This window comes from Emiliania huxleyi (genome assembly GCF_000372725.1).
Source record: "Emiliania huxleyi CCMP1516 unplaced genomic scaffold EMIHUscaffold_314, whole genome shotgun sequence".
In the NCBI taxonomy this organism is placed as follows: Eukaryota; Haptophyta; order Isochrysidales; family Noelaerhabdaceae; genus Emiliania; species Emiliania huxleyi.
Genome location: NW_005199649.1, coordinates 50,815 through 65,283, shown reverse-complemented (window position 1 = coordinate 65,283; position 14,469 = coordinate 50,815). Strand labels below are relative to the sequence as shown.

The 14,469-nt window shown below is 64.9% G+C and overlaps 4 protein-coding genes across 4 annotated transcripts in view; 1 reads left to right on the top strand and 3 right to left on the bottom strand.

Moving 5' to 3' along the window:
* EMIHUDRAFT_240704 (hypothetical protein) overlaps positions 1–2,666 on the bottom strand; it is a gene marked incomplete at both ends in the record, with an annotated part of 2,936 nt that extends 270 nt beyond the window's left edge. The window contains 3 exons of the mRNA XM_005774320.1: positions 389–496; positions 860–919; positions 2,487–2,666. Coding sequence (XP_005774377.1) covers positions 389–496; positions 860–919; positions 2,487–2,666 — 348 coding nt within the window. The remainder of the gene's footprint in view (positions 1–388; positions 497–859; positions 920–2,486) is intronic.
* A 346-nt stretch (positions 2,667–3,012) lies between these two features.
* On the top strand, positions 3,013–9,096 carry EMIHUDRAFT_240703 (hypothetical protein; the record flags this gene model as incomplete). The annotated part of the gene is made up of 12 exons (XM_005774319.1): positions 3,013–3,555; positions 3,646–3,897; positions 4,045–4,113; positions 4,312–4,344; positions 4,487–4,567; positions 4,774–4,854; positions 5,058–5,144; positions 5,214–5,493; positions 7,042–7,772; positions 7,821–8,566; positions 8,637–8,859; positions 9,022–9,096. The coding sequence occupies 12 exons, from the start codon at positions 3,013–3,015 to the stop codon at positions 9,094–9,096; spliced, it is 3,201 nt and encodes a 1,066-aa protein (XP_005774376.1).
* Positions 9,097–9,196: 100 nt separating this feature from the next.
* PEPCK_1 (putative phosphoenolpyruvate carboxykinase) lies at positions 9,197–12,595 on the bottom strand. Its single transcript, XM_005774318.1, has 3 exons — positions 12,382–12,595; positions 10,414–12,230; positions 9,197–9,339 (listed from the first exon to the last, which is right to left on the bottom strand). The coding sequence occupies exons 1-2, from the start codon at positions 12,553–12,555 to the stop codon at positions 10,680–10,682; spliced, it is 1,725 nt and encodes a 574-aa protein (XP_005774375.1). The 5' UTR covers positions 12,556–12,595; the 3' UTR covers positions 9,197–9,339; positions 10,414–10,679.
* A 762-nt stretch (positions 12,596–13,357) lies between these two features.
* Positions 13,358–14,469, bottom strand: part of EMIHUDRAFT_444353 (hypothetical protein) — a 2,235-nt gene continuing 1,123 nt past the window's right edge. Inside the window, exons 2-3 of the mRNA XM_005774317.1 lie at positions 14,024–14,469; positions 13,358–13,431 (exon numbers count right to left, since the gene is read on the bottom strand). Coding sequence (XP_005774374.1) covers positions 14,364–14,469 — 106 coding nt within the window. The 3' untranslated portion in view covers positions 13,358–13,431; positions 14,024–14,363. The remainder of the gene's footprint in view (positions 13,432–14,023) is intronic.

The window sequence follows — 14,469 nt, the reverse complement described above, 5'->3', positions numbered from 1 at the left end:
GGAGGGAGGGAGGGAGGGAGGGAGGGAGGGAGAGGGAGAGAGAGAGGGAGAGGGAGAGAGAGAGAAGGGGGGGGGGGAGGGGGAGGGCGGTGCCGGTCAGCGAGCAGATGGCGTCCTTCTTCATCGAGGCGGACCTGTTCACAGCGCGGGTCTATGGGGAGATATGGGAGATATGGGAGATATGGGAGGTGTGGGAGGTGTGGGAGGTGTGGGAGGTGTGGGAGGTGTGGGAGGTGTGGGAGGTGTGGGCGGTGTGGGCGATGTGGGGAGATGTGGGGAGATGTGGGGAGATGTGGGGAGATATGGGGGGAGATGTGGGGGGAGATATGGCGGGCCTGGTCTTATAGCCGAGGCGGAGCTTGATGAGGCCGAGCAGCGCAAAGACGACGAAGCCGGGTATGGAGAGGTAGAGAAGTGCCTCCCCGGGCTCGCCCTCCTCCTCGTGCTCGTGCTGCAGGTGCTCGATCGCCATCCCGCCAACCACAAAGGCGAGCACCTGCGCCGGGGAGATGGGGAGATGTGGGGAGATGTGGGGAGAGATGGCGAGGTGGGGAGTCTGTATTCCGCACCTAGGCCTCGAGATATGGGGAGATATGGCGAGATGGGGAGTTCCATCCACAAGAAGTTTCCCGGAAGGTGCCGCGACCGTTCGGCTCATCCAAAAGGCGAGCGACCACGAGGAGCGCGGCGGGGAGATGTCGGGAGAGTTGGGGAGATGTCGGGATATATGGCGAGATATGGGGAGATATGGGGAGATATGGGGATCTAGACAGCCCCACCACACAGAGCGGCGATGCTATCGGGAGATGTGGGGGGATATGGGGAGGTATGAGGAGATATGGGGGTCTAAGCAGCCGACCACAAAGAGCGCGGCGATGCCGACCGACGCCCGCTTCTCTCGCCGCTCGAGCTCGCCCTCCTACGTGCTGAATACGCCGACATGAGGGCGCGAATACGTCTGGTTGCCAGAGCGCGCACACTAGAGCCGACGCGCTGAACACGCCGGCATCAAGGCGGGAAGACGGTGTTGTGCAGCGCCATCAGAGCACCGCGTGAAGACAACGGAGAGGAGTACAGCGGAGTGCAGCGGAGTGCGTGTCTCTCGAGTGCTGGTTGGGAGACAAGAGTCCGTGTCCCTCATCTAGGGCCCGAGATATGGGGAGATATGGGGAGATATTCCGCATCTAGGGCCGTTCTCCGACACGGACGCGCCGCCGCCTGTTTCACAGCTCGAGGTGTGAGGAGACGCCGTTCACAGCAGCCGTCTCCGGCACGGACGAGCCGCGCCCCAGAAGCGCCACAGGCCTGCGTGTTGAAGACGCCAACCTCAGGCCGGGAAGACGGTATTGTGCAGCGTGTTCAGAGCACCGCGTGAGTACAACGGAGGCGAGTACAGTGAATACGGCTGAATACGGCCGAATACGGCTGAGTGCGTGTCCTCTCGGGCGCTAGTTGGATTACATGAATACGTATTCAGCTTCTAGCGCCACAGGCCTGCGTGATGAAGAGGTAAGGTAAGGTAAGGTACACTTCTCCACACACACGAGGTGGTGGGGCAAGGGGGGGCGACCCTCGCGTCTCCACGTCTAACGACAGGAGCTAGCACGGCATTCAAAGTGCAAGGCCCAGTGCGCGTGGGTGAGCGGTGTGTGTGTGTGTGTGTGTGTGTGTGTGTGTGTGTGTGTGTGTGTGTGTGTGTGTGTGTGTGTGTGTGTGTGCGTGCGTGAGGAAGAGGCGCCCGCATCAGGGTGAGGACACGGTGTTGCGCAGAGTCCGCAGAGCTGCGCGTGAGCACACGGGGCTGCGAGTGCAGTGAGCACCGCGGCACGCGGCTGACTACGGCGGAGTGCGTGCCCTCTCGAGCGCTGGTTGGGAGACAAGAACCCGTGTTCCGCTGGGGAGGGCCTCAGCTTGGACTGCGAGATGTGGGGAGATGTGGGGAGATATGGGGAGTGCGTGTCCTCTCGAGCGCTGGTTGGGATACAAGCTTGCGTGCTTCTAGGTCCACCGGCAGAGGCCGCTCGAGAAGGCGTCGACAGAGTTCTCAAGAGCGAACCCGAGCGTCGCGGTCGAGCCTAATGTAAGGTAAGGACAGTGAAGGTAAGGATGGGAGCTTCTCCTCACACACACACACACACACACACGAGGTGGTGGGGCAAGGGCCAGGCAGCCCTCGCGACTCGGCGTCTAAGAGACAGGAGCCACGGCATTAAACGGTGTGAGCGGTGTGAGTGTCGAACCTAGAGAAGATTGCAGCAGCCATGACTGTCTCAGGACGTGTGGGTAGCACCGCTGTCTGAGTGCCTTGTGTTGTGTGGCCTGTGTGTCGCTTCTGTGGCCGTCAGCATCCGTCCAGCGTCCACCCATACCACGACGGTGTGGCAGTCGTCTGACTGCGTCGTGCATCTTTACCGCAGAGAAGGCCGTGAGACAACTCGCAAAGCCCTTCACTGCGCGTGTCCAAGCGGCGCGTCAAACAGGGACACCGATTCCGCATCTACGAGCGAGCCCTCTACGATGGAGAGCCAGATGCCGACCGCCGCCGCAACGACCGAAAGCGTGACCGATACCCAAGATATGACAAAGGCCTGGCGGGCGTGCGACGTCTTTCCCAGGCCGGGCAGGTCGAGAGGTCGGCGGACGGGTTTGGGCGGCGGTGCTGGCATGAGAACCCCAGCGTAAGCCGCTTTGAGGCTCGCAAGAAAAAAACGGCGGCCTTGTGAGCGGGGTGTGGCGGTAAGTGTAGAGGCGTGCGCGATGAGATGCGATGAGGCACGGGAATATCGGTGTGAGCAATTGTGTATAGCCAGGCCGAACGAAGGCTGGCTCAGCCGCCTCCCGGCGTGGACCCCCACGCTCTGGTGCTGGTGCAGCGAGCCGAAGTACGCCGAATCCGTTTTTTCAGCTTGCCGCTCTTTTTTATGTTCGATCGAACTAAAATCGAACAAAAAGAAAACTTGCGACAGACCCTGTCTTTGCTCGCGTTCACTCACTCCACGGTTCCTCTCGTTGATGATCTGCATCCTCGCGACCATCGTTGCCCTTCCCACCGTATGTGCCTCGCTTCCTCCCGACTCCTGCGTGCACGCCAGATTGGGCGGGCGGCGGGCGGTCGTCGGACCGGCGGACGCTTCTCGCGAGTCTGTCACCGAGCCGCCGGATGCGGCGACCATCCCTCGCGAGATCCTTGAGGCGACGGTCATAGATGGCTCAGACGCGGTCATGCTTCTCCTCCTCGCAGCCTGCGGCAGTGGGCTGCTGCTGCTCCGCATCCTCGCAGCCGGCGGCGGGCTGCTATGCAAGTGGGCGCAGCGCTTCGGCGCAACCAGCGGCGGCGGGCTGTTGGGCATGTGCGCGCCGCGCTCCGGTGCAGCCTTGGGGCAGCGAGCCAGCAAGGCGGTCCGTCCCCGGCTGAGCAAGAGTCGCGGCTTGGTGGCCTTCCTGCTGCTGCTCTGCTTCCTCCCCGTGGCTCGGGCTGGCTCGGGCGAGGCTGGCTCTGGCAAGGCTGGCTCTGGCGAGGCTGGCTTTGGTGAGCAGGGCTCCGGACTTTGGGGGGTGCCGCCGCCGCTGCCGCCTCCGTCTCCGCCCTCGTACCCGCTCGCATACTACACCGTCACCACGACGCCGGGATCGTGGCCTAGCGAGGTGAGCTGGGACTTCTGGTGCGGCGGCGAAGTCGTCCTCTCGTCGGTGCCCTACACCGGTTCAGACGAGTGTCGGTGGGGGCTCTGCCCAGACTTCCAGACCGAGTACGGCGTCTCCCTCTCGCCCGGCGTCGAGTGCGAGCTCGTCATGAAGGACTCGTACGGCGACGGCTGGGAGGGCGCTAGCTGGTCGGGCCTCGGGCAGGAGGGCCTCGCCGTTGCCGACGGGTATGAGGAGCGGAAGTCTTTTGTTGTGCCGTTTGCGCCGCCCTCCCCGCCGCCCTCCCCGCCGTCACCACCGCGGTCACCGCCGCGGCTGCCGCCACCGCCGCTGCCCCCGCTCGTCCCCGGCGAGGCCGTCGCCCACACGCCTCAAGGCATCCGGGACGAGATCAACAAGGCCGTGGACCAGGGCCGCAACGCGAGCGTCTTCATCCCGCCGGGCGCCCGCCTTGCCTTTAGCAGCAACGTCGAGTGCAGCGGCGACATGCACCTCTCGGTCCGGAGCAGCGGGGAGGGCGCGACGCTCGACGGCAAGAAGAGCTCCAACATGTTCTACATCTCGGGCGGCTGCAGCCTCTACCTGGAGGCGCTGCACTTTGTGGACGGGCGTGCTGGTTATGGCGGTGCGGTGTACGCTTATGGCGCTGGCGACATTGCGATGAAGGACGTGTCCTTCACGGGCTGCGAGGCCAGCGAGGTGAGCCGCCCCTCTCTCCCACGCACCGCTCGGCCCCGCAAGCCCTCGCCACTCTTAGTCGCATGTCTCTCCCATTGCCTTGTGGCTAGCCTGAGCAGCCCCACGCCCCTGACGCCCCGCTTGCACTGTCGCCCTCGCGCAGTCCGGAGGAGGTATGAACGTGTACCGCAGCGGCGACGTCACGCTGGAGGGCGCCAGCTTCAGCGAGTGCACGGCTGTCAAGGTGCGTCTCCCACGCCCGCACACGCTTGCCTCCCCCCGCACACACACGCTCGCACGCCATCACGGCGCCGGAAGCGAGAAGAACAGATTGACGACGGGGTTGCAAAGGGGGGCACGATTTCCCCAAAGGGCCGCTCTGGGCCTGCCCGCCCTCTCTCGCTCTCTGACGGCCTCGCCGCTCATGCCTGCCCGCCCCAACTCGCGCAGGACGGAGGAGGCATGTTCGTGTACAGCAGCGTCGGCGTCTCGCTGGACGGCGCCAGTTTCAGCGAGTGCACGTCTGGCAGGGTGCGTACGCCCGCACACGCTTGCCTCCCCCGCGCACACACGCACGCACGCCATCGCCTCAGCCAGAAGCGGGAGAAGAAGGGAGAGGGACAAGGGGTGGCAAGGGGGGCACGATTTCCCCAAAGGGCCGCCCTGGGCCTGCCCGCCCTCTCTCGCTCTCTGACGCCCTCGCCGCTCATGCCTGCCCGCCCCAACTCGCGCAGGACGGAGGAGGTATGTCTGTGTGGAACAGCGGCGACGTCTCGCTCGAGGGGTCCAGCGTTGTCGGTTGCACGAGTGGCTCACGTGCGGTGCCGCGCGCCCCCTCCACAAGAGGGTGCACAGACTGAAACGGGAGACCAGACTGTGTTCTTTTGTAGGCTCTTTATCTCACTGCCGTCGACCGCTTAGCTCTCACCAACTCGCAGTTTGTCGACAACATTGCGAGCCAAACCCCCGCTGCACTCTTCTTCACCTCCCGCATCGCTGCCACCGACTCGATCCTCCGCAACACGACCTTCTTCGGCAACTCTGCGCCAGGAAACATCACAATCCTCGCCGCCTCGCCTCTAACGTGGGACTGCCCGCTCGGATCTTGGATGCCGAACGTCGGCCAGATCGACGGCGACCTGTCCGGCTGCAACAGGCTCTGCGCGGAGGGTCACTACGGGGACGCGTCGAACCACATCACCTCCGACTGCAGCGGCCCCTGCTGGCTCGGCCATTTCTGCCGGGAGGGATCCGTCCTCCCACAGAAGTGCCCCGCCGGCACCCACATGCCCAACAGGCGGGCGGCGAGCATTTCGGACTGCTTCCTTTGCGCGCCCGGCCAATACCAGCCAGAGAGCGGCCAAGAGGAGTGCTTGCCTTGCGCCGCGGGCTCCTTCTCCCCCGACGTGCGCAGTGCCGCCTGCGAAGCCTGCCCGAAGGGCGGCGTCTGCGAGGACGCGGGCGCCGCCACTCGCCTTGTCTGGCAGCCTTGCCCTGCGGGAAGCTTCAACCCGAACAGAGGCTCCAGCTCGAGCGCGGCGTGCGAGCTGTGCCCCATCGGCACGGCGAGCGCGGCACCAGGGGCGGAGAGCAGCGAGACGTGCGAGCCCTGTGAGCCCGGCTATTTCGCCGCCACGCATGGCCTCTCCAAGTGCGAGCGCTGCTCCGCCGGATCCTACCAGAACGACACGGGCGCGACGTCCTGCCGCGACTGCGAGGCGGGCAGCTACTGCGAGCCGGGCGCGTCGAGGCCGTTGCCTTGCGAGGGCGGTTCCTACTCGGACAAGACGAACCTGTCGGCCGCGTCGCAGTGCGCGCCCGCCGATCCGGGCTACATCGCTGCCCGGGGCGCCACCGAGCAGACGGCGTGCGGCGAGGGCAGCTTCGCCAACGGCACGCGCAACGAGGTCTGCGAGCTGTGCGCCGAGGGCTCCTACCAGGGCGCGACCGCCGCGAGCGAGTGCACAGCCGCCTCGCCGGGCTACTTCGCCACCACGGGCTCGACGCAGCAGACGCCGTGCGCCAAGGGCAGCTACGCCGTCACGTTTGGCCTCACCAAGTGCGAGCTTTGCGCTGGTGGGACCTACCAGGACGACACGGGCGCGACAGGCTGCCTCGCGTGCAAACAGGGCAGCTATTGCGCCGAGGGCGCGGCGGCGCCGCTGCCGTGCGAGAAGGGCAGCTACTCGCGCGCAACCAACCTCACCGCCGCGAGCGAGTGCACGGCCTGTCCCGCCGGCAGCGCCTGCTCCACGGGCAGCGTCGAGCCGACGCCGTGCTCGCCTGGCACCTTCGCCGCAGAAGAGGGGCAGGCCAAGTGCGAGGCTTGCCCTCCCGGCACCTCGTCGGATCGAGGCAGCGACTCGTGCGACGCGTGTGAGGCTGGTCGTTATGCTGCCAACGCCGGCCAGGGCCTTTGCAATCGGTGTCCTCATCCCCTCAGCTCGGTCAACGGCAGTACCACCTGCTCGTTTTGCATCTACGACTACTACTTGCGGAACACCGTGGCCGACCCGGAGGAGATCTACAAATCCCCAGCCGAATACTGCAAGCCTTGCCCGCCGAACGCTGCCTGCCCGGACAACACTACCCTTTCGTCCCTCGTCCTCCCGCCTGGGTTCTGGCGCGCCAGCCCCTCCTCCGCCGTGCTGACCGCGTGCCGCGGCTTCGGGGGCGAAAGGGCCGGCGAGGCGCGGTGCGCCGGCAGCGAGCCGGTAGACGATTCTCGCCGCCGGACGATGGAGGAGGCGGGCTCGGAGTACTGCGCTTCGGACTTCAACGGCCCCGAGTGCCAGCTCTGCGCCGCGGAGAATCACTACCTCGTCGACGGCGACAAGTGCCAGGAGTGCACTCCGCGCGGCGCGGCGGCTGGCCGCATCGTCGGCCTCGTCCTCGGCCTCTGCGTCGCGTGCGGCCTGGCGGCGTATTGCTACAGCATGACAGAGTGGCGGGAGAAGTCCTACATCGGCCTTCTGCTCCGCCTCGCGGACCGTGCCGTCTACTGGTACGTCGCGATTGGCCTGACGGCAAAGCTGAAGATCCTCTTCGGCTTCTATCAGATCTGCACCGTCTTATCGTCCACCTACTCCGCGCGGCTGCCGGAGGAGTACACGGGATGGACCGACCGGCTGGCCAACGCGATGTCCATCGACTGGTCAGGCGTCTTCCTGCCGGAGCAGTGCCTCGGCTACGCGCTGCGGCTCCTCGCCATCGCCCTTTCCCCCGTCGCCCTCATCGCCCTGCTAATGGTTGCGGGAATAAGTCTGCGGCTCCACGGCTGGCGTGCTGCCCCGGCGCCGCGCGAGAGATCGTGGTACGCGGAGGCGGCCCTCGGTCTCCTCGACCTCACGCCGGCGGGCCTTGTGCTCATCTTCTGCTTCGTGCCCTCCATCAGCGCCTCCATCTTCCGCTCCTGGTCGTGCCAGGCGCCCTCGCGGCTGATGATTGCCGTTGCTCACACCTCCCACCCCTCAGCCCTCGCGATGTTGTGCTGATAGGCCTACACCATCTCTCCGCCTGATGAGCCCCTGCAGCAGGTCTCCTACATGCGGCTGGACGCGAGCGTCGAGTGCGGCTCCGAGGATCACGAGTCCATCACCGACCTCGCCATCGGCTTCATCGTCCTCTGGCCGGTCGGCTCGATAGTCCTCTTCATGTCGCTCCTCGCCGCTTGCTACAAGCCGCTGCAGGCCAAGACGCCGACTGCGCTGACCCGGGCCACCGCCTTCCTCCATCGTGAGTACGAAACGACCTATTTCTGGTGGGAGGCCGTCGAGCTGACGCGCAAGCTCGTACTGACCGGCTTCGTGCTGCTGATCCCGGAGGAGCGAGCCTTTCTTCGCTTGGTGGTGGCGACCCTAGTCTGCTCATGCTACGCCGTCGCGCTCGCCGCCGTGCGGCCGTACAAGCGGGTCGGCGACGACGTGCTAGCCGTCGCGACCAGTCTCGTGCTCCTCCTCCTCTTCCTTGGCGCCAGCTGGACCACCACTTTCCTCGGCATTGAGGAGCGGCACCCCGACACAGAGGAGGCCGCCGCCATCCTCGGGTTTGGCAAGCTGAACGGCATCGTCAACTCGATGCTCGTCCTCGTCGGCGTGACGGTCCTCTTCTTCCTCATCGGCGCCGTCATCGTCGCCCGCCGCGTCGCCATGATCCCCACGATCCGGATCGTCTCGACCAAGCAGCCCCCCGAGCTGAGCATCGTGCTCGGCCTCACGTGGCACCTCTTCAACAGCCACATCTGGTGAGTCATGGCGCGAAAACAGGGAACAGAAAACGGCCCGGTCACCCCCGCCCCTTACCCAAATGAATAGGTCGACCGGTCAAGACGCCGTGAAGGTCATCAAGGGTGAGCTCAAGCAGCTGCTGCCGGATATCAAGATCTTTCTCGACGCGCGCAGATGCTCAGCCGCGCTAGCTACACACTCAGAACACCTCTCACGCTCCGCGGTGCGCGCACAGGTGGATGATCTAAAGGATATTGGGGCGCTCGAGGAGTACATCCAACGGTCGCAAGTCGTCCTCTTCTTCCTGGATGTGAGGTTGCCGTCTGCACTCCAAGTGCTCCAAATACCAAATTCCAAATCGCAAACATAGAGGCGGCGACGTGGCATACGAGCTCGTAGGTGAAAGGAGGCGGGCACAAGTTCCAAGGACGCACGAGCGAGCGAGACAGCAGCCATGACGATGATGATTCAGCGCGTGAACGCCAATTCGCCGGCACAGGCCGTGAAAAGCCGCGCACGCGGGCCGACGATTACGCAGCTGCAATAAATAAAGACGGGATGGGTAAAAAGGAACAGGTCCCCGCCCGTGCGATCTTTGTGCAGGGTTCCCTTTTTGTGGGGGAGGCGGGGGCTTTTTCGTTTTAGTATTTAGAAAACGGAATTTTGAAAAGAAAAACGCGAAATGACGCGGAAGTGAGAACCGAGTGGAGCGTCCAGTAGACGGATCGTGCCGACAGCCTCCATCATCAGCGCCAAACAGCCATGGCAAAAGCCGCAGTGTGTCTCGATCCTGGCCGACTACACGGTGAGCCATACGGACCTTGCACAAAACCTTTTCCTTCTAAGCAGGGCTACACAATGACCCTATAGTGTGGGGGTGTTTCTGGCGAGTTGTGATGAGTAGAATTAGATTAGCCAATGGTATTTTGAAGTTCATATATGAAAATACCAACTTGCCTATGTGCACGTCTCCGCGGCGGCGGCCCGGAGGCGGCCCGGCGGAGCGGTCAGAGCAGCACTGCGCCGGCCGGCGATCGACTCTCGACTATACCACGGGCTCTATTGAATGGCCTCAAGGTGCTCTCTAGGGCTGCCCTATTCCGCTCGCCCGGCTACGTCGCCGGGCTTCGAAGGAAAAGGTTTCGCTCGGCACGGCGTCGGAGAGCAAACTTCGACGTTCGTCCTATAGTGGAAGCTGGACGCACGTAGGCAAGTGGCCCATGACCAGGCGGGCTGCTGCTCAGAATCTGGGCCGTCGGCGCTCGCTCTCGCGCTCTTCATAACGGCTTTGCCCCCTCCCTCCCGCGCCGACGTTGGGCAGCCTGACCACGACAACGCCAGTGCCGCTGGCCTGCAACTCGAGGCGCCTTTGAATGAGCACGAGCCGGTGCGCGACGCGGCGCGGGTGATGCAGCCCAAGGTGACGGCGACGGCGGAGGGGGCGGCGGCGGCGGCGGAGGAGGCGGCAGCGGCGGCGATGGCCGCGGGGTCGGCCCGCCCGCCTTTGCTGCTGGTGCTGTGGGCATCATCACAGCTCAGCGGCGGTGTGCGACCAGGGCCAGTGGTTAGACTTTCGACGCGGTGAGGCTGCTCTCTGAGCGATGACACTAGCAGGAGCATCATGTGTGTCATCGGAGTCACTTGTATTACGATACCACCACGCCGCCACGCTCGCAAGGGCCGCCTAAGCGCCTAAGCACCCTAAGCACCCCCGCGCGCTTAGAGCCGTAGGCCGCTTAGGCGCTTAGGCGAGTGACGGCCGGCTGCCCGGGGAATGGCGTGCCTCCGCCGTGGGCTGAGCACCCGGGAGAGCCACTCAGCAAGTGGTGTGCGAGCGTGTAGCCTTTAGCGTGCAGTCGGCCTCCTGCACTCAAGCTACGCTAAACACACTCTGAAGACTGAAGGCCACACAGTCGGACTCACAAAAGACGAGAGCGGGGAAGGCGTCGAGAGCGTTGTGTCGGAGCGGCGGCGCGTGGCGCCCGCGGCGCGCCCACAAATACGAGACCACAATAGAAGAAGCAGACCGGCTCCCGAAGGGAAAGTACAGGGCATGTGCACAGCCGCGCCGGCTGCCGGCTGCCGGGGCGCGCCGCGCGCGTGCCGCGGGCCAGCTGGCGGGCGGCGGCGCTAGTTGTTTGAGCCGGCGGCCGCGGGGTAGGCCATCTTGGTCTGCCCGGGGCCCTGCTGCGCCACCGCCTCGGGCACGTCGCCCAAGTACTGCTCAAAGTTTTTGTTGAAGAGGGCGGCGAGCTCCTTCGAGGTCGCCTCGAAGTCGGCCTGGCTCTCCCACGAGGCGGCGGGGTTGAGGAGCGAGTCGGGCACGCCCTTCACCTTGGTCGGGTACTTGAGCCCGAAGAAGGGCTCCGTGTCGCAGTGCGCGTTCGCAAGCTCGCCCGCGTGGATCGCGTCGACGATCGCGCGCGTGTACTGCAGCGGGCAGCGCCGCCCCTTCGCCGCGCCGCCGACCCAGCCGGTGTTGAGGAGCCAGGCGTTGGCGCCGTGCTGCTTCAGCCGCTCAGCGAGCATCGTGCCGTACTTGATCGGGTGCCACACCAGGAACGGCTCGCCGTAGCACGCGGAGAATGCGGCGACCGGCTTCGTGATGCCCTCCTCGGTGCCGGCCATCTTTGAGGTGTAGCCAGCGATGAAGTGGTAGATGACCTGGTCGGGGGTGAGCTTGGAGATGGGGGGCAGCACGCCGTACCCGTCGCACGTGAGCAGCACCACGTTCTTCGGGTGCCCGCCCACCGCCGGCGACTTTGCGTTTGGGATGTACGAGAGCGGGTACGCGCAGCGCGTGTTCTCGGTCACCGAGATGTCGTCATAGTCGACGGAGCGCGCGTCGAGGTCCATGATGACGTTCTCGAGGACGGAGCCGAACCGGACCGCGCCGAAGATCTCGGGCTCCTTCTCCGCCGACAGGCCCACGCACTTGGCGTAGCAGCCGCCCTCGACGTTGAAGACTCCGCGGTCGGTCCAGACGTGCTCGTCGTCGCCGATGAGGTTGCGGCGCGGGTCGGCGGAGAGGGTGGTCTTGCCGGTGCCCGAGAGGCCGAAGAAGAGGGTGACGTTGCCGTCGGCGTCCTCGTTGGCCGAGGAGTGCAGCGGCAGCTGCTTGGCGAGCGGCATCGTGTACATGACGAGCGTGAGGATGCCCTTCTTCATCTCGCCCGCGTACTGCGTGCCGAGGATGACCATCTCCATGCGGCCGAGGTGGAGGTCGACGGAGCAGGAGGAGGTCATGCCCTCGACGTACCGGTTGGCCGGGAAGCCGCCCGCGTTCAGGATCGTGAAGTCGGGCACGAAGTCGCCCTCCTCGCGCTCGTCCTCGGGCAGCTCCTCGGGCATCACCAGCATGTTGCGCATGAAGAGCGCGTGGTAGGCGAGGGCGCAGACGACGCGCACGCGCACGCGGTAGGCGGGATCCCAGCCGGCGTACCCGTCGATCACGTACACCGACTTGCGCGTGTTGAGGTAGTCGATCGCGCGCTCGCGGTTGATCATGAAGGCAGGCTCGGTCATCTTGATGTTGACGCGGCCCCACCACACGTTGTCCTCCGAGCCGGGCTCGGCGACGACGCGCTTGTCCTTGGGCGAGCGGCCCGTCTTGGCGCCGGAGCGCACCACCAGCGCGCCCGAGTCCGCGAGGTACGAGTCGGGCATGGTGTTGAGGGCTTCCTGCAAGGAGGCGGCACGCGCGGTCGTGAGGCGCCGGGAGAGGGAGGGCTTCTCGCCGGCGAATGCGGGGTGGACGGGGCGCGGGAGGGGCGACGGGGCCGAGTGTGGGCCGACGCGGCGAGCAGGCGCGCGGCGGGCGCGTGGTGACTGCCTGGACGAGCGCGGCTGAGCAAGCGTTGACGACAATCTCCTGCTGCTTCTCGTTGATGTCCTCCTTGGCGGAGAACTTTGCAGAGCGCGAGTTCTTGTTGAAGGCCTCGACGACGGGGTCGACCTTGGACGGCGTGGAGCCGGCGAGCAGCGATTGAACCGAGGTGAGAGGCATCTGGACGGGAGCGTGCACGCCTCCCTGAACTCTGGGGAGACGACGAAACTCAAGGTGGGGCTCCCGAGCGCAATCAGGGCCTTACCCCTAGTTGCCTCGTACCACCGGTAAAAGAGACTGAGAACTTGGATTTGGGGTATACGCAATCAAGGGGCTGCCTAGAATGGTCGTACACGGCCTCATCACATCCTCCCCGCGCCCCCTACAACTGTAGCGCCCCCCCCATGGATGGATGGAGTTTCTGAGAGTGTGACTGTGTGAGAGCGCAGAGAGAGAGAGAGAGAGAGAGAGAGAGAGAGAGAGAGAGAGAGAGAGAGAGAGAGAGAGAGAGAGAGAGAGAGAGAGAGAGAGAGAGAGAGAGAGAGAGAGAGAGAGAGAGAGAGAGAGAGAGAGAGAGATTAATTTTTGTGTGTGTGAGAGTGCCCCTTAGATTTTTAGCAGAGACTCTATTCATATGTTGTGGCTAGGTAGGATTCCTATGACACCTACATACAAACTCAATCAACTTACAAACTCTCTCTCCTTCCCCAACTTCACAACGTCAACCGACAAACCACAACTTTGGCGGCACGTCACCCTCTCCCACTTGGAGGGCGAGGAGGACCGCACACACACTGATCACTGTTTGTCTTCTCGTAGTACGTAGAGACGTAGACGTGCACGCGTGGGGTGGGCGGACGCCAAAACGGGGTGGTGGCGTTGCCGTTGGGGAGGCAGGAGGAGGGTGGGGTGGGGGGTGGGGGGGGTGGGGGGGTGGGGGGGTCGTTTAGGCTTTAGCAAAAACGTGTGTGAGCGTGTGTTTGTCGTAAAAACGCTAAGATGTAAGATCTCTAAGAACGGGGGAGCCGCGCGGAGACCGAGGGGCGAGCTTTGAGGACGGAGTGCGGTAGGTAGACATTCTACCTCCCATCCAACCCACCGAAACCCGTGTGGATGGGTTTTACCGCCGCCTTTTACCATCCATAGCCGTCGGGTTTTACCTCGCGTTCTCTTGGTGTCGTCTATGGTTTGCTAGACCCATGAGACCATCCTCGCCGCGCTATCGGGCGCCTCCACCGCCGCCCTCAGCCACGCCGCTACGACCGTCGGAGGCGTCAACTCCGCCGTCACATGGTATCAGCTCTGATCGCGGTCCAGCGCCAGCCCAACACGCCAATCCACCCGCAGGCTCAGCGCCTGCCATGCGGCCGCCGCCACCAGTGCTGCGGCCGCCACCGCAGCAGCTGCCGCCACTGCCCGGTAGGTAGACATTCTACCTCCCATCCAACCCACCGAAACCCGTGTGGATGGGTTTTACCGCCGCCTTTTACCATCCATAGCCGTCGGGTTTTACCTCGCGTTCTCTTGGTGTCGTCTATGGTTTGCTAGACCCATGAGACCATCCTCGCCGCGCTATCGGGCGCCCGGCCTCCACCGCCGCCCTCAGCCACGCCGCTACGACCGTCGGAGGCGTCAACTCCGCCGTCACACGGAGGAGAGCGAGGTGCGTGGTCCGTCAAGAACAAGAGATCAGTGAACGCGCCCAATACCAATCCCGCGCCGTTCACGGACAGTGGTGTTGTCGTCAAAACGAAAACCATGACACCGCGAGGACGGCCTGGTGGCTGGTGTGAGACTTTCTCACCTGGCTTCCCGCTTCGCCTTGGCCGCCGCGCGCTTCTCCACCGCCGCGTGGGACATGCACTTTGAGCCGCGAGCGACGTGGCGCGCGTCCTTGAGCCCGGCAGAGTCGCTGAGAGCCGGCGCGCCCTCGCCGGCCACCGGCGCGCCCTCCGCCGGCGCCGCCGCAGCCGCTGCCGCCGCCGGCGCTACTGCCATCCGCGCCGCCCTCGCCGCCACCGCCGCGTCCGATGGGCGAAAGACCGCCGGCGCCCCGCCAAGGCCGACGGCCGCGCGCGTCGCCACAGCCCCGCG

Coding starts and splice junctions, on each gene's coding strand:
- PEPCK_1 (XM_005774318.1), bottom strand. CDS start 12,555: ATGCCTCTCACCTCGGTTCAATCGCTGCTCGCCGGCTCCACGCCGTCC. Junction 12,231..12,381: donor GCTCAGCCGCGCTCGTCCAG/GCAGTCACCACG, acceptor GCCTCCTTGCAG/GAAGCCCTCAACACCATGCC.